The 17,543-nt window shown below is 46.3% G+C and overlaps 2 protein-coding genes across 13 annotated transcripts in view; one reads left to right on the top strand and one right to left on the bottom strand.

The window, feature by feature from the left end:
* The first annotated feature begins 825 nt into the window (after window positions 1–825).
* On the top strand, window positions 826–4,493 carry TPPP3 (tubulin polymerization promoting protein family member 3). 2 transcript variants are annotated; one of them, XM_049622995.1, is made up of 4 exons: window positions 826–914; window positions 3,349–3,542; window positions 3,655–3,808; window positions 3,928–4,462. In XM_049622995.1, the coding sequence occupies exons 2-4, from the start codon at window positions 3,355–3,357 to the stop codon at window positions 4,114–4,116; spliced, it is 531 nt and encodes a 176-aa protein (XP_049478952.1). In that variant the 5' UTR covers window positions 826–914; window positions 3,349–3,354; the 3' UTR covers window positions 4,117–4,462. The 2 variants fall into 2 exon arrangements, with proteins under 2 accessions (XP_049478952.1, XP_049478953.1); XM_049622996.1 differs by lacking the exon at window positions 826–914 and having other exon boundaries at window positions 3,351–3,542; window positions 3,928–4,493.
* The window catches only part of LRRC36 (leucine rich repeat containing 36), a 57,650-nt gene continuing 40,969 nt past the window's right edge, over window positions 863–17,543 (bottom strand). For 4 of the 11 annotated variants that reach the window (XM_049622981.1, XM_049622989.1, XM_049622990.1 and 1 more), the window contains 7 exons: window positions 17,267–17,432; window positions 15,958–16,145; window positions 15,064–15,187; window positions 11,564–11,678; window positions 8,870–9,036; window positions 5,020–5,232; window positions 3,842–3,915 (listed from right to left, as the gene is read on the bottom strand). In XM_049622981.1, coding sequence (XP_049478938.1) covers window positions 5,039–5,232; window positions 8,870–9,036; window positions 11,564–11,678; window positions 15,064–15,187; window positions 15,958–16,145; window positions 17,267–17,432 — 954 coding nt within the window. In that variant the 3' untranslated portion in view covers window positions 3,842–3,915; window positions 5,020–5,038. Of the gene's footprint in view, window positions 952–3,801; window positions 3,916–5,019; window positions 5,233–6,571; window positions 6,781–8,697; window positions 9,037–11,563; window positions 11,679–15,063; window positions 15,188–15,957; window positions 16,146–17,266; window positions 17,433–17,543 lie in introns of those variants that run through there. The other 7 variants (XM_049622982.1, XM_049622986.1, XM_049622983.1 and 4 more) reach the window with 7 other exon arrangements.

Genomic DNA, 17,543 nt, shown 5'->3' with positions numbered 1-17,543 from the left:
GGGCCCCTGTTGTGAAAAGTCCTGCAAGGCTGCCTGGAGGAGGTTATTTGTCTTGAAAATAGGGTTTATACTTGAAAGGGAAAACAGGCTTTGGGATCCGGAGGCAGCAGAGGGGGCAGGGACTGTGAGGCTGACACTGGGGTGGAGTGGGAATAGAAGACCCCAGAAGTCTTTAAACTTCTTCCTGATGTTGGGATTACTGTCGGTGGGCTTGGGGATTCGTGATTAGTGCATTGGTCCCTCCTGCTCTCAGTGCTCTTGAGTTGTGGCCTGGGGATGCCACACGTTATTTGGAGAGCTGTGGCCTTGAGCCAGCTCTAGAACCCACTGCCATTGAGAGGAAGGACTTTGTCGCTCTTCCTCCCCCCCCCCCCCCCCCCCCCCCCCCCCCGCCCCCCTTCACTCTGGCTCCCGCTCCTGTTCCCAAACGGCCTTCAGTTGCCGCTCTGGGAATCTTCATCTTCCCTATGGAGGTGGGGGCCTGCCTTGAACTTTGGGCAAAGCCCCAGATGAGGCTCTTTTCCCGTTAGGGGTTCATCCGAGGACGTCCAGAGCTGCGGAGGGCTGGTCTCCAACGGGCGTGAAGGCCGTGGAGCTGCCCTGCGAGCTGCGGGGATGATGATATCGCAGCAGCTCCGCCCCCGCTGAGCGCAGAGGGGGAGGGGTCCGGTGGGTGGGGCCAGCGTGACCTTGGTCATTCTCCCGCCGAGACAGCCCCGGGGGTGGGACTCGCCGTCTCTATGGAGACCGAGAAACAGGGGATAATACGGCGGAACCGCCCAGCCTGCAGTCCCTCCCTAGAGCCGGCAGGGAGCAGAGCTGCGGAGCCGCCTTGGTCTCCCGCGTCCGTCGGTCCATTCTTGCGTCCTTCTGTCCATCGAACGAGCACGGTAGGAGCAGCCACGAGGTAGAAGGTAAGAGACTACAGCGCCGACCACTCTAATCAGTATCCTGCACAATAAGGAAGAGGGTGGGGTGGGAGCGCCCTGGAAGGGGTCCCAACCCCAGATGGTACCGAACTGAGGACACCAGCTGAGCGGCCCTGCCCTGGGCCCCAAGCGTTCCTCCCCCACCTCCTTGCCCTGCTGATTGATGACTCCAGCTGTCCCAGTGGGAGTCCGCGGGTGGCCCCAGTTCTTGGGTGTGGCCGCTCCATCCTTGGCCTGCAGACTCCTGGGACTATGGCCTGCGACCTGGCTCCACCTAATCAGTACCAAGAATCCCTTCTTCCCATAACAGGAGTGAGCACTGGATGCAGGATCCTGTCAGTCAGTCTGGGACAAGCATCTGTGCCCCAAAATCTCCCTGAGACTTTACGGTTGGGTGGCGTCTTTGGATCTGTAGTGGGAGGCTGGAGTGTAGAGAGAGGGAAGAGGAGTGCTGTGTGAACCTGGGATTGTGGGTCCATAGAGTCGCGACAATGTGGGGACAGCGGGGACCCCTAGGCCCAGAAATTGCAACTTAAGGATAGTGAGGATGGTCACTGGGAGGGGGCTTTCATTGTTAAGGCCAGTGGCAAATGGAAGGGGGTGTAGTTCTGTAGGGGCCCAGGCTATGGTAACTGGAGGCCTTAGGATAAAAGGCAGAGGTAGAAGCTGTTTGCTGAGGACATGACTTAGGGTGTGTTCAGGAGGCTGCAGTGGAGGTTTGGGGTGTGTTCGGGGAGTCTCAACATGGGGTCTCTCAGTGTAATACCTGGGAGTCTGGAAATGCAAGTCTGTGGGTTTGGACACTGAGGGGTTTCAGGGCAGGGTTGAGCATGAGGCCAGAAGGCTTGTGGGTGTAAGGATGTGGTCAGAGGCTACAAGTGTACAGAGAGGGGGTGAGTTGTGAAGCTCTGTTTAGGGGGCTCAGTAAGGGCTGTGGGTATGTGGATAGGGGGCCCTAGTCCCAGGGCTGGGGTGTGTGTGTAGCTGCAGTGGAGGTCTGAAGGTGTGGTCAAGGAGGCCTCAGTACTGGGCTGTGTCACACGTCATAGCTGCAGTGCAGGGCTGTAGGTGTGGGCAGGGGGCTGCAGGGAGGCTGTGGGGGGTGTAGGAGGGACACTTTATTGCAGGGCTAAGAGTATTATTGGCGGGTTTCTGTACGGGGCTCTTAGTATATGTGTGGCCGTGGGTGCTGAGGAAATGGTCCGGGCCCTCAGTCCCGAGACTGGTTAAGGGTGTGGTGGGGGGAATAAGGCTGAGAATGTGGAGAGCCAGGGCTACATGCATTCAGCTGTGGGAGTGTGGACTGGTGTGACAGTGCTCAGGGTGTGGCCAGGGGCTTCCATGGAAGACTGAAGGTGTAGACACTGGGGAAGTGTGCTTCACTATAGGGCATAGGTGTGAGGATTACAGGACCAAGGCCATACCTACAGTTGCCAACATGCCTCTGGGGGTTGATAACTCTACAACCCCTACCCAGGCTAGTCTCCTAATCACCTGCTCCTCTTAAGCTCTACAGACTGGGAGGTTACAGCCCCAAATGGATGGCAAGAGACCAGGAGGCCACGGTTGTGCCCCAGGCACTGGGAGTGCTGCTGTGCCCCACCCGTGGGCCCCTGTTCCCTAGCCCAGCCCAGCCCAGCAACACTGGGAGCTTCTCCCTGAGCCGCCCTGACACCATCCTGCCCTTAGCAACATTCTCCAAGCAGTACTACCCTCCCTTAGCAACTGTCTCCAGGCTTCACAAACTGTGGCCAGGCCAGCCCCAAACTCCCGCTCCCCTCGTGTTTTTGTTTAACAGCAAATAGTAACAAGGTCCTGGCTGGGCTAGCTGCACCCCTGCCTAGGGCATGCACCCCTGCCCATGATCTGGCTCCCTTCTCAGCATGGACTGGGTCTTTCTGGGTCCTCATGACTCTGACAGAGACCCTGTCCTTACTAAATACCTGTCCAACCAGCAGCCTGGCCTGGCCCTGACCTAGCTTGGCATGGAACTCCCAGGGAGGGACGCCTGCTCTGCCACCCTCACTTCCACCCAAGCAGGCCTTGTGCCAGGGTCAGACAAAGCCATGGCCCCAGCTGTTGCCCTCACAGTCTTTCTGGACAGTGTCACTCTGTTCCCAGCCTGGTGTGGGCATCATGATTTCACCTTCTGAACTCCACTCTAAGCCAGGGCTGGCATTAAGTGACAGGACCTTTCAGGGCTTCTCCTTGGGGCTCTGAGGCCCAGGGACACACTGAGTGCTGGCCCCTCTCCCCAGGCAACTCCATCTCCAACTCTGAGGGTATGTGGCATAAGTGCCCCATAACTCAGACCTTGGTAGGTTTTGAGGTAGAGGCAGTGATGTTCTCTGCCTTGGGGACAGGAGGGGCAGCTTGGCTGGGAGGTGACTGAGGTGGGTCTCCCCCCCCCCCCCCACAGGGTAGCATGGCAGCAAGCACAGATGTGGCTGGGCTGGAGGAAAGCTTCCGCAAGTTTGCCATCCATGGTGACCCCAAGGCCAGTGGGCAAGAGATGAATGGCAAGAACTGGGCCAAGCTGTGCAAGGACTGCAAGGTGGCTGATGGAAAGGCCGTGACAGGGACCGATGTCGACATCGTCTTCTCCAAAGTCAAGTGAGCCCCAGGCAGTCCTTGTTTCTGATGTTCCCAGAAGGTGGGGAACTGGGAGGCTGGAACCAGGGAAGACATGGAGAAGGGGGAAAACTCATGTCCACATACCTTGCAGAGGAAAGTCTGCTCGGGTTATCAACTATGAGGAGTTCAAGAAGGCTCTAGAAGAGCTGGCAATGAAGCGATTCAAGGGGAAGAGTAAGGAGGAAGCCTTCGATGCCATCTGCCAGCTGGTGGCAGGCAAGGAACCAGCCAATGTGGGCGTCACCGTAAGTACCCTGCTGGTCTCGGGTGGCCACTGAGGGGGATATGGGGAATCACAGTTGGGGGTGGCGGTCTGGGCTTCCCAACGCCAGGTGCCCTTGGAGGAACAATTCTGTCCAAACAGAAAGCAAAGACAGGAGGTGCTGTGGAACGGCTGACTGACACCAGCAAGTACACAGGCTCCCACAAGGAGCGCTTCGACGAGAGCGGCAAGGGCAAGGGCATTGCTGGGCGTCAGGACATCCTGGATGACAGTGGCTATGTGAGTGCCTACAAGAACGCAGGCACCTATGATGCAAAGGTGAAGAAGTAAGGCCTGGGAAGGCCCACAGCATGGCTGCCCCCAGCAGAGGCTCAGGCCTGGGCCTAAAGGGCACATGGAGCGAGAGAGCCCTGTCCCATCCCTGCTGGACCTCCACCCAGTGCTTCCTGCCCAGCCCCAAGGGCTAGCCCACCAGACCTCTGACCCAGACTGCTCTGCATCCCCTTCCCCTTCCCTCCCTGACTTCTGGCTGTCTGGGGAGGGTCTGTGCCTGTAGCCTCACTGCCCCAACCTAGCCCTGGGCATGGCTAACCCCTTGCGTGCTTGCCTCATATTTAAGCTGCTGCTCTGGCCAAGTGCCTAATTCTTACCCAGACCTCAATAAAGATACCTTTTGTACCAATATAACCTGGTCAGGTATATGGTAATGGGGATAATGACATTCACACCCTGCTGACCTCTCAGTGTTACCACCCGCTTGCAGATCACACTCTGCTGATCTTTCCACTGGCAGCCCTGCCCAAAAGACCACACATACCAGGTCCCTTCCATTAGCACAGAGCCAAATTACCTGAGGATGCTTCTTAGGGAAATCTAAGGCCTTTCAACTCAGCCTTGACCCACAATCCTAACATCATATCTTGCTCTCCTGCAATTAGGGCTCAGTCTTGGCCTCTCTAGGAGAGAGGAATGAGACAGCAGACTAGGCCTGGCCAAGGTGCTGGGCAGGGTCCAGTGCCAGGCCTCAAGTCTAAGCCTGCTGACAGGTCCTCAACTTGATGGGGCTACCAAGGTAAGTCATTCTGGGGTCCAGCTCAGAATACCAGATAATGCAGGAGCAGCAAGAACCTTCAAGAGTGGATAGTCCAACTCCATAATTTTATAGCCAAGGAAACTGAGGCCCAGAGAGTGAGGGGAATTCTGCAGAACAGAGCCAAGAACCATGCCTCTTACCTCCCAGGCCAGGCTCTTTCTAACACAGCAGTCCCCAACAATGATTTCCAAAAATGGAGTTCGATGGCCAGTGATAGAGCCTGGCATCCAACACCAGCCTTTGGCATGTGAGCAGGGTGTCCGACAGTGAAGTGGCTTCTTGCTGATTCCCTCCCATCTGTTCAACATCCCATGTTGTGAGGAGGGAGAGAAATCTCTGGTCCTTGAGGACTCCTGGAAGTTTCCAGATCAACATTTTTTCTTCTGTGAGGCCCTGGTTGTTAGGCCATAGCTATTCCCAACCCCAAGGCTTTGGGGCCAACTCTCCTTCTTTCCTGCTGACAAGCAGACTGGATGGGACTTAGGGCCTGCCCAGGAGTGGGCAGCTCCCAAGGGTTCTAGAAAAGGCTTAACAGATACTCACAAATACCTTTCTTTTCTGATCCAGATAAGGTGGCAAAGCAGTACAAGGGTTCATTCCCTCATCCCACAGGCTGTTCTGGGATGTCCCTGCCCTAGGCAGAGTCCCTTGAGTGGGGTTGGAGAGGAATAGTATGGTTTGGGGTAGGAACACTGCAGGTACAAGGTGGGAATTAGAAAGTGGAGGTCAGCACCTGGCCACAGCAGAGCCTTGCCTAACAGCTGACAGCTGTGGGTTCCTCCTGACTCAGTTGACTGTGTTGCTTTGCATTGCCCAGGGAAGAGTTTCAGAGAGCTTTACCTCTCCCACCAGCAAACAGTAAGAGGAATGATTCCTCCAGCCCTGTAGAATTTGCTGAATTGTGAACTTACTTAAGTGAGCACAGTAAGAGTGAAATCCAAATCCTTCTGGCCTTCATTTACTAAAATATCTTCATAGTGAAAAAGAATTTAACTGTATTGCAATTTGATCCAGGCTATTAAGCTCAGGTGAGAATACTATCCAATGTATAGGGGAGCAGCAGCTCAGCTGCTGGCAATGTGGCTTAGAGCAGCCCAGAGAGAGAACAGGCTGAGCCCAGAAACTCCACCCACTCCATGTTGAGCTCACTTAGCCCCACAGGGCAACAACTCTATGCCCCTTTCTTTGACACCACCAATTCTTGCCCTTGCCTTCTAGACCAAGGGCCACATAGGGAAATTAAGAAACAGCTGACTTTCCCAGAAGTAGCCAGCAACCCTAGAGAGGGGCAGGGCTAGCCACTTTCAGTGACAATAGAAAATAGAAAATAGAAGGTGACTCAGTTTGCTCCTCCTTAGAGGTACCCTGAATAGGTTCTGGGTCTGGCATTATTAGACATTCATAGGGCAAGAAAGGGAGAGCTGGAGTTGGAGGGAAAATTCATTATTTTTCCCTCAGTGGTTTAGCCCAGTAAGTTGGCCTGTGTACTGTGCTGGGACGCTGAAATATGACAACTCAGGGCTATAGGGCTACTGCCTGAGGCTACCCTACCTGGGCAAGGCTTAGACTTGTTGGAGGCCTCTCAACAGAGCCAAGACAGGCCTAGAAAAGTAGGAAAGTGGGTTGTTCTTACTATTTCCACAGAGTATGAGCTCACTTTAGGTTCTACAAAGACATGCAACTCAAAGAAACTTAGGGCTCCTCTCTACATTCTCCTTTTGGGAACCCCCATAAAATTCAGAGGCCTGTGGATTTTATTTATAACTCAGAAGTGTGTGAACTTGGTTGTGATCTTCATGTCTCATTACTGTGGCAATAGCTTGCCTTCCCTGAAGAGTACCTGGGTCAGAGGAGCAAATAAGTGTGTAATCTTCCCACCTGTCTCTCTCTCTGACATGACCCTGGAGATGAAGAGAAGCACAACATGGAGTTAGGCTGACACTCCTTCGCCCTTTACATGCTCCAGCAACATTAGCTAGCTACCTGGGTGACCCTGAAGCAGAATCACTTTCGTTATCTTTACCACTGATTAAAATTTTTTAAAAAATATTTACTTTTGAGAGACAGAGTGTGAGCAAGGGAGGGGCAGAGAGAGAGGGAGACACAGAATCTGAAGCAGGCTCCAGGCTCTGAGTTGGAGCTGTCAGCACAGAGCCTGATGCAGGACTCGAACCCATTAACCACAAGATCATGACCTGAGCTGAAGTCAGACACTTAACTGACTGAGCCACCCAGGCACCCCTACCACTGATTTTTAAATGCCCAACTAAACAGGATTAAAAGAAACATTGTGTCTCAGGTCTGAAAGGCAAGGTACTCATGTATAAAGTGAGCCCAGAGCTAGCATTCGGAAGCTTTATCTCTGGTCTGGATCACACCAGTCTTCTCTTTTATCTCTAACTCCTCATTGGTCCTCCCCTACTCCACATGGTCCTCAATCCATTCCTCTTATAGAGAAAGTTTCTCAAACACAAATGTCACTCCTTTGCTTTCCTAATCTAAAATCTTCAAGGAGTCATGCAGCCTAGCTCCTACTCATCATAAATTAAATTTATTAAACTATTTTTAAATTTTTAAATAAAATTTTTTAAAAAGATCATTTCTTTAAGAGGACATTTCTTGACACTACACCTCCCAGACTACGACAGCTCCCCTATTTAATATATTCTCCCAGCACATTTCCTCCCACATCTTCCCTGCCCTACAATCCCTCTAGGGGCTCCAGACTCTTTTACTCTGCATTCTTGGCCTGGGGGACTCTGCCTACCCCCTCTGTTACCATGGTACTCATTCTTCAAGCTTCCACTCAAACAACAAGTCCTCACTGATGCCTTCTCCAATTCCCCAGAGTGGGAATTCCTTCCTCTGCCTCCCCTCCTCTCTCTCTAGGGCATTTTTGGGCATGTGTGTATGTATGTATTTAAATATTTTTTAATGTTTGTTTTGAGAGAGAGAGCAAGTGAGCGGGGAAGGGGCAGAGAGAGAGGGGGACAGAGGATTCGAAGTGGGCTCTGTGCTGACAGCAGAGAGCCAGATGCAGGGCTCGAACTCTCAACCTGTGAGATCATGACCTGAGTTGAAATTGAGAGTCAGACACTTAATTGACTGAGCCACTCAGGCACCCCTGGGCTTGAATTTAGACCTGTTTCGTACCAATACCAATCTTTGAGCTTCATCACATGAGTTTTGCTCATCTCCTCAACTAAACTGTTGGCTGCTTCTAAGCTGACACCAGACATTGTCACCTTTTCACTATGGTGGGAAGAAACTCAAAACATGATTGATGAGCCAATCAATATACATTGTCTGAAATTTCTTCTAACACAAAATACACCTGGCCAGTGATGATCTTTTAAAACCTTCTACCACATAGTTTCAAGTGACACTCAGAAAAATGTCTGATTTTTTTCCTTTTTGACATTTTTAGCCAAATGTTTCTTCTCTTTTGTGTATATGTGTGTGTGTGTGTGTGTGTGTATGCACACACACACACTTTTAAGTTTATTTATTTGAGAGAGAGAGAGCAAACAGAGGAGAGGCAGAGAAAGAGAATCCCAAGCAGGCTCTGCACTATCAGCATGGAGGCTGATGTGGGGCTTGAACTCACGAGCTGTGAGATCATGACCTGAGCTGAAACCATGAGCCAGATGCTTAACCAACTGAGCCACCCAGGCACAGGTGCCAAGACATTTTTAACCAAATGTTTCTATGTGATATGATGCCTAGGATTAAGTGCCAACTATTTCTGAGGGCAGGAAGAAAGAAAGACTTGATGGGAGGAGATAAAAAGAGAAATAAAAAGGACCAATACAATGTAATCAGAATAAGATTTTCTCTTAATCTTGTGGGTAAATACTACCATACTAGTGGCAATGACACTAGTGACACCCCCCTGGGGCTGAGAGGGAAGCCACAGAGAAGGTGTTTAGCGCTAGCTCCATAAACTAGGCTCTGGAACAGAGTCTGAAACACTCTGTATTAGATACTGACCCGTGTCATGTGCCACTGGTGAGGAGGAAGACAGCGTCCTTTTCCCAAAGGGTGACGATCTCCCCAAATGATGACTCTTCTCAGGAGGCAGGAGTGCTTTCCCAGAATAACCTTTTTGCTCTTTATTCAGCTGCTGCAGCAGATACTCATTAGTTACCACCAGGGATCTGAGGCACGGGTGGGGAGGCAGGGAAAGACAGTCATGAAATCGTAAAAGCAAAGTAGATGCCATTCAGACCTGAGATGTTTACTAAAGACAAATATAAAATGAAGTAACATCTTTAAATAGAAAGAACTGACCGATTTATGAGTGGGTTATTTTAGAGGCAGGCTGACAGTTTCTTTCTTCATTACAGTTCTGTTTGATTATGTTCCAGACTGACTGTAGCAATAACATAGTTCACATTTTATATAGTGATTGTTCTATCCTTTCTAAAGCACTTTCATGATGAGGTAAGTAGAAGCACTGGAAGATTGGCATCTGACCAGGCCTCCAATTTCTATCCCCAGATCTTAACTTCTACTTCTTCTAATCTATCCTGCGTTTGCAGGATATTAATTAACTAATGGTGTTAGTCATGACTGTATTCTTGAGCTCTGTATTACTATGTAATATTAAAAGCTATCAGAGACTAGCCAAAAAAAAAAAATGCATGCACAATGCTATTCATTGCAACCCTGTTTATAATAGCAAAAATACTGTCAATCTAAATGTCTGTCAATAGAGGACTAATTAAATAAATGCAGAGTGGAGTCCTAGTCCTATGCAGTTATAAAAATGAATGAGAACTAACTCTATACACTACTGTCAACTGATTTCTAAGATAAAAGTTAAAACAACACTATGCTTACTTTTTATATTTGTCTGAATTTATCTTATTTTGTAGATTTGACTTTGGAACCATGTAAATGTTTTACATAATTATAAAACAAGATTGCGGTGCCTGGGTGCTTTAGTCGGTTAAGAGTCTGACTTCGGCTCAGGTCATGATCTCATAGTTTGTGAGTTTGAGCCCTGCGTCGGACTCGGTGCTAACAGCTCAGAGTCTGTAACCTGCTTCGGATTCTGTCTCCCTCTCTCTCTGTCCCTCCCCTGCCCATGCTCTGTCTCTTTTTGTCTTTCAAAAATAAATAAATGTTAAAAAAAATAAAACAAGATTAAATAAAAATAATTTGAAAATTGCTTATGAATCAAAAGCAAAATGAAACAAATTAAAGCTATATATTGAATTGATGGTTTAACAACATGCAGAATTATTTCTTTCAAAAATATTTTAATGTTTATTTATTTTATTTTAAAACTTTTTTTAAATCTTTATTCACTTTTGAGAGACAGAGAGAGACAGAGCATGAGCAGGGGAGGGGCAGAGAGAGAGGGACACACAGAATCTGAAGCAGGCTCCAGGCTCCAAGCTGTCAGTACAGAGCCTGACACGGGGCTCAAACCCACAAACCGTGAGATTGTGACCTGAGCCGAAGTCGGACGCTCAACTGACTGAGCCACCCAGGCGCCCCTTAATATTTATTTTTGAGAGAGAGAGACAGAGCGTGAACGGGGAGGGGCAGAGAGAAAAGGAGACACAGAATCTGAAACAGGCTCCAGGCTCTGAGCTGTCAGCACAGAGCCTGACGCGGGGCTCTAACTCACAAACCAGGAGATCATGACCTGAGCCGAAGTCGGACGCTTAATGGACTGATCCACCCAGGTGTCCTCCACAGAAGAATTACTTTAAGATATAGCAATTTGTACATCACTTTGAGATATACCCTAATGTTCTCAAAATGTGATCCCCAAATCAACAACAACAGCATCACCTGGAAACTTATTAGAATGTAAATTCTCTGTCCCCACCCCAGACCTGCTGAATCAGAAACTCTGGGGGTAGGGACCCAGGAATCTGCATTTCAACAAGTTTTTCAGGTGATTCTAATACCCCAGTTTGAGAAGGATGATTTGATTCTACTTCCTCTACCTTTGTATGTATTGAAATAACTATAATGGAAAGTTAAAAAAAAAAGCCATCTAGAATGGGTCTGGGTCTAATCCTCTGAATATGAAGCTATCCTAATTCACTAGCTACTCAGGAAGTGAAGTTTGGGGACAAAGGTTTGGGGATGGGGTTCTTATATTTAAACTTCATTGAAAGTCATAGTGAAGGTGTTTTGCAAATCAAAATGTCAAGAACTTCTGTAAATGTACCAAAAGACTTGAGGCCTCTTCTGATTTGTCTAGCTGGCATGTTGAGGGTACTGTTCTTTGAAGAGGCTGATACTGTTGAGCAGCTCTGAAGAGAACACATACATTGGACATTCAACCACTCTTCCTAAGTGCTTGATGTCTCTTCTGAGACCATTAGGAGGCAGGCATTTTCCAGAAGAGACAGATGGCTGGTTTTAGGGGCACATAGTGACCAAGGAAAGCTAGCTGACTCAAACCTGGGCCCTATTGGATCCAGTGAGAAACTACTTATTATTGAGGTGTTGTGACCTACTAAAGCCAGCAAAGATCTTTAGTCTCTTGTGTGTCCTGGAATATAGGAAGTTTACACACAGATACGTCTAGATACATGAGATTACACACAGAATGAAGTTAATTTGAAAAGTATATAGGTATTAACTTATCAAATAAGACAAAATAGATAAAGGAAAGTAAATATTGGCTTCTAGAAGTGAGCTAGATACACCCTCTCCTACCTTTGACTTTCATGGAGAAGGGCCACTGTCTCCTCCAGCTTTTTCAGCTGGGCAAGCTCCTGGTTGAGGCAAGCCACCTGCATGGTCAGCTGTTGGTTTTTGCGCAGAAGATCATCTGCAAAGGGTACAGGAGCCAGATGTGAACAAAATTCCAAGCTACTATCTTCGAGCAGAGCTTAAGCAATCAGGTGGACATCTTAAAGAATTGGGGGCCCCAATTCTGCACGCACCTCCACACTCCATTCACTATTCCCTCCCTTAGAGACAGCGGATACAGTGGTTGGAGTATCCAACCTGAATTAAAATTCAACCATTTAATATTGCATGTTAGTTTATTTTTCTTTTGTTTTTTTTTTTAAACGTTTATTTATTTTTGAGACAGAGAGAGACAGAGCATGAACGGGGGAAGGTCAGAGAGAGAGGGAGACACAGAATCTGAAACAGGCTCCAGGCTCTGAGCTGTCAGCACAGAGCCCAACGCAGGGCTCAAACTCACAGACCGTGAGATCATGACCTGAGCCGAAGTCAGACGCTTAACCGACTGAGCCAACCAGGCACCCCATGTTAGTTTATTTTTCTGAGTTTCACTAGAGCAATAACCCTACCCCACCACTGTTGTGAGGATCCAATCCTCACTTAGCATAGTTAACACATATTAGGTATCTCTGTATTCTCCATTTTAGTTTGTGAATGTATGTATATCCTTCACTCTCTATAGTATATGTGAAAACATCTAGAACTGTGTCAGGCACATAGTGCTTACAGGCACTGAGCACTTACAGAAACTGAATTTGTAGTCAAGACATTCATACCTAGGTCCCCAACTATGTTACCACTGCCTGCAAAAATGAAGTAGATGGGGTACCTGGGTGGCTTAGTCGGTTAAGCATCCGACTTTGGCTCAGGTCATGATCTCGCAGTTCATGAGTTTGAGCCCCCCATCGAGCTCTGTGCTAACAGCTCAGAGCCCAGAGCCTGCTTCAGATTCTGTGTCTCCCTCTCTCTGTCCCTCCCCCACTCGCACTCTGTCTTTCAAAAAAAACATTAAAAAAAAAAGGTTTTTGGGGTTTTTTTAATGAAGTAGGTAAAAGCGCAGGAACTCTGGTCCTAAGGAAGTCAGTCTTCTAGAACAGTACTTCTTAAACATTAATATGCTTACACCTGGGGATCTTGTTAAAAACAGATTCTGATTCAGTAGGTCTGAGATGAAGTCCAATATTCTACATGTCTAAGCTCCCAGGTGAAGCTAATGTTTCTGATCTATGACTCACCCTTTGAGTGGCAACGTTCCAGAAGGTGGAAAATAGGGCTGCAATAGCTTTATTTATCACCAGTAAGGTAAAATACAGTACTGGGTCTCATGGGTGATTGAAAGTAGGTATCTAGTGAGCATCTGTTTATTTTCAGAACAGGTAAGTGGAGAAATCTCAATTATTCAGGCTTGAGAGAATCAGACAGTGATGAGTTTCAATTCTAGAAATTCTGTGCAGACTTCCAAATCAAGTTCCTCATATAAATCCAAATGCCCATAATGTTTGCTTAGGGGTGCTGAGCTAGAGGTTTAATGTCAAGGGTAGACTTTATCTAAGATACTGGCCTGGGCCACCTGGGTGGCTCAGTAGCTTAAGCATCTGACTTTGGCTCAGGTCATGATCTCATGGTTTGTGAGCTCGAGCCCCACTCAGGGCTCTGCACTCTCTCTCCCTCTCTCTCTGCACCTCATGGTATTCTCTCTCTCTCTCTCTACCCACCTCCTCAAAAAAATATTTAAAAAATAAAATTATGGTCTAAACTATGCTAATAATAAAGTAGTACAAATCAAGATGTCAGTGAGATATTAATTTTCACTTATCACAATGGAAAAAAAAAAAGAAAAAAATACACAAAAAAACCTGAGTGTGGGCAAGGATGGAGTGAGAATGGCATTTAAATACACTCACTGCTGATGTGAAATAACCTTGCTTGGGAGTGGTTTGATAATATGCAACAAAAACCTCAAAAATGTCCACATATTTTGACCTACTAATTCTACTTCTAGGAATGTCTCCTAGGAAAACAGTGTGAAATTTATGTACATAAACAGCTGCACTATTTATCATAGCATGAATATTAAGACTCTCAGCTCCATCAGAAGGGAAGAGACAATTTCAGAGAAGCATTTCAACTCAGGTCTTCATTCAAGCATTTCATTTCAAGTCTTCTGAATGTTTGGAAATTCTTTAGAATTATTTATGTGATATTATATGAAATGCCTTTGCTATTAAATTAATAACATTAGGATGTAAAAATCAGATTGGTAATTGCCAGGGTAGAGAGTAGGGGAAACTCACTGCACAAGGGTCTCAGGGAACTTTCTGGAGAAACAGAAATGTTCTATATTTTGATTGGGATGAAATTAAAAGAGTGTATGTATTTGTCAAAACTCATCAAACTTAAAATGTGTGCATTTTATTGCATGTAACTTAGTTTTTAAAACATCAAGTCACTGGGGTGCCTGGGTGGCTCAGTTGGTTAAGCAACCAACTCTGGAATTTGGCTCAGGTCATGGTCTCACAGTTTGTGAGTTTAAGCCGTGCATCAGGTTCTTCACTGACAGTGCTGAGCCTGCTTGGGATTCTCTCTCTCCCTCTCTCTGCTCCTCCCCCACTCTCTCCAAGTAAATAAACTTAAAAAAAATCAAGTCACAAATTTTATTTATCTTTTTCAAGATTTTATTTTTAAGTAATCTCTACACCCAACGTGGGGCTCAAACTCACAACCCCAATATCAAGAGTACCATATTCTACCAACTGAGCCAGCCAGCTGCCCCTCACAAAATTTAATTTTAAGTTGAAAAAATATATGTATAGGGGTATGGTGAAAGAAAATGTATGAAAAATAAAAGTGGCAGTTATTTCAGGATAATGGGGTTATATTTTTCTTATATTTTTCAGTCTTTCTATAAAGAACATGATCTTTTTTTTTTTTTTTTTTTTTTTTTTTTTTTAAGTAAATCTCTATACCCAGTGTGGGGCTGGAACGCACAACCCCAAAATCAAGATGGCATGCTCTACTGACTGAGCCAGGCAGGTGCTCATAGAACATGATCTTCTTCTATAATCAGAAAGTGTCAATATCAAAAATGATAGGGGCGCCTGGGTGGCTCAGTCGGTTAAACGGCTGACTTCCGCTCAGGTCATGATCTTGCAGCTTGTGAGTTCGAGCCCTGCGTTGGGCTCTGTGCTGACAGCTCAGAGCCTGGAGCCTGTTTCAGATTCTGTATCTCCCTCTCTCTGACCCTCCCCCATTCATGCTCTGTCTCTGTCTCAAAAATAAATAAATGTTAAAAAAAAATAATAACATCTGCACTTGCTTTACACTGACAGGTTCATAAGGTAACTCAAGCCACTTGCATTACAGCTCTCTGAGGCAAGATGATTGTTTCCATGTGACCTCTAGATGATGAAGCTAATTAAATGGGTCATCTATAAACATACCACATGTTGCTTTCCTGAACTCACCATAAGTGTGGGGCTGGTGCCCACTCACAATCGAGGTGGCAGCACCTTCCTCCAACTGCTGGATTTTTTCTGACAAAATGAGGTTTTCCTCTAGCACTCTGACCAGTTTTTGCTTCAAACTTTCCTTTAGATCAGAAAACAAAATACAAGTACATTAAGAATCTGAAATTCTGAGGAGTGCTTTTAGAAGACTAAAAGACACTTTTCTCTGTTTAGTGATGAACTGAATGGAGGTCAGCATCTCTCTCTCTCATTAGAATTTTAATTCACTGGTAAACATGAGCACTACTTGGAGTTGCAATCTTTCCTGTAAGTTATCCACTACTCTTACAGAACAAGGGCTTCTTTTGACCAGTGGCCAGCATTCTGAGTCACTTATCTAAAGTTTCTAGAAACTCAATTTGGTATGTGAAAATTCTCTGATGTTAAGAAAAGCGGGGGAAAGCCTAAGGATATAAGTCCCTTCTTCATTTCCCAAAGTCAATAGCCTGATGCTCTAGGAATGGCTCCCGGGTAGGACTCTCTGTTCCATCAGAAGGGAGGAAAGACAATCCCCAAGACATCTATCTTCCCTCATTAGAATTAAACCATAATCTTCCAAAGTATGAACCTAAGTATTTTCATTCTAGGGTCATTTTTCCCCCTTTTTCCAAGTCTTTAGAATTTTTAGAATAGGGCTAGAGTAGGGAGTTATCCCTGCAGAACTTCCAAGTTGTCCCTATGCTGGCAAAAAGTTTTGTGTTCCTGATTTTCCCAGACTCACTTCTCTGTATTTTGGTTCAGGAACATCTAGGTCCATGGTGATGACCTTTATGGCACAAAGCTGCTCTAGTCTTGTTGCTCTGTTCTTTTCTAGTAAAGGAAGAGTAGGAAAGGAAGATGAGTGAGGCGTACCATGTCATTAGGGACCACCTGCCCAGCCTCCTTCAGTTCCATCTCTCTGCTGTGGAAGGTTTTTGATGTGTCTTCAGGATGCGAGTGACACCACTGCTGGGAAGGAGCAGGGACTACCAAAGTCAGAAGTAAATCTCGGGCAGGACCTGCCAAAAATTCAGGTTGGGCACACGGGCCAATCTTAAAAACTAAAGCACAGAATTCCTAATCAATAACTACCAGCTCTGTAGGACAAACACAGTAATCTAATATTTCCTTTTGATAAGAATTTAGGGGCGCCTGGGTGGCTCAGTCGGTTAAACGTCCGACTCTTGATTTTGGCTCGGTCATGATCTCATGGTTCATGGGATTGAGCCCCGCATCAAGCTCTGTGCTGACAGCATGGAGCCTGCTTGGGATTCTCTCCCCCACCCCCAGCCCTCCCCTGATTGTGCTCTCTCTCTCTCTCTCAAAATAAATAAACTTAAAAAAATTAAAAAATATAATTTAGTAAGTGGCTGTAAGAGGTGTTTCATAATGGATAAGAAATTCTATCCCATGTCCTCTGTGGAGAAACAATAGAAGACCCTCATGAGTAGACCCTCAATACCCTCTGCTATTCTCTAGTCAATGATGAGTGGCTCCTGAGGATAATTTCCTACAAAATGAGAGCAAAGAGCCAATGTGGGAAGGAAAGTAACTTTTTTCCTATATGTCCCTTTAGACATTTAAATTAGAAAAATTAAGCCCAAACAACTTTAAAGTTTCTACTTTTTCCTAAATGTTTACCACCAACAAAAGCTCCTTGAACTTTTCTTCCATTAAGCAACAAATAAACACTTGGGGCACCATTTGCAGAATGACTTTTTCCCCCAAGTTCCTAAAAAAGAAGCCCTGGAAAGAGTCCAAGTCATTTACTCATTCAAATTTTTCAAATCATAACATTTCAACAGGCATCTCAGAATTCTGATGATCAAACCCAATTTTTGCTGTATTCACTGTCCCAAGGATCATAAAATCCTTTTGTAATCATTAACACTACCATGCTGTTTTACATCTTGTTGCTCTACATATTACCCAGAGATTACCAAAAAAGTCACAGAAGGGACAAAACAATTAGTACATGAGGGAAGAGTGTTGATAAAACCAACAGGGAAGATTATGAGAAAAAATACAGATTTGTCAATTACCATGCCACTGAGAAATTTTAGTAAGGGCTCATGAGAACAATTTTCCTTGCAACTTAAGGGGGCTTGGTGGCTTTTATAGGAACATAGAGAGGAACCAAGGTCTGAGTTCTTCTCCAGAAGCTGAAAATGCATTCACTTACCAAGAAACTTCTTGTTAAGGAGGAGGGAACCAGAGCCATTCCAGTGCTTATCCACAAGCTCCAAGAGCTGTCTGAGGACAGTGGCCACATGGGAAGTTCTGGCAGAAATCAGGGGACTGTGGTTCCCTGGCAAACCATGCAAACTGCCCAGGTCACTAGAGAGAGGCTCAAGAAAAAAAAGAACACACACACACACAACCATTTGTCATTCTTACACAATAAGGGAAGTAAGAATCTGGAATATTTAAAGTGTTAACATTTAAAAAAAGAAAAAAGG

The sequence above is a fragment of the Panthera uncia genome, assembly GCF_023721935.1.
Source record: "Panthera uncia isolate 11264 chromosome E2 unlocalized genomic scaffold, Puncia_PCG_1.0 HiC_scaffold_20, whole genome shotgun sequence".
NCBI classification, from domain to species: domain Eukaryota; kingdom Metazoa; phylum Chordata; class Mammalia; order Carnivora; family Felidae; genus Panthera; species Panthera uncia.
Note: the sequence above shows the minus strand (reverse complement) of the source record. Positions and strands in the feature narration are given on the sequence as shown.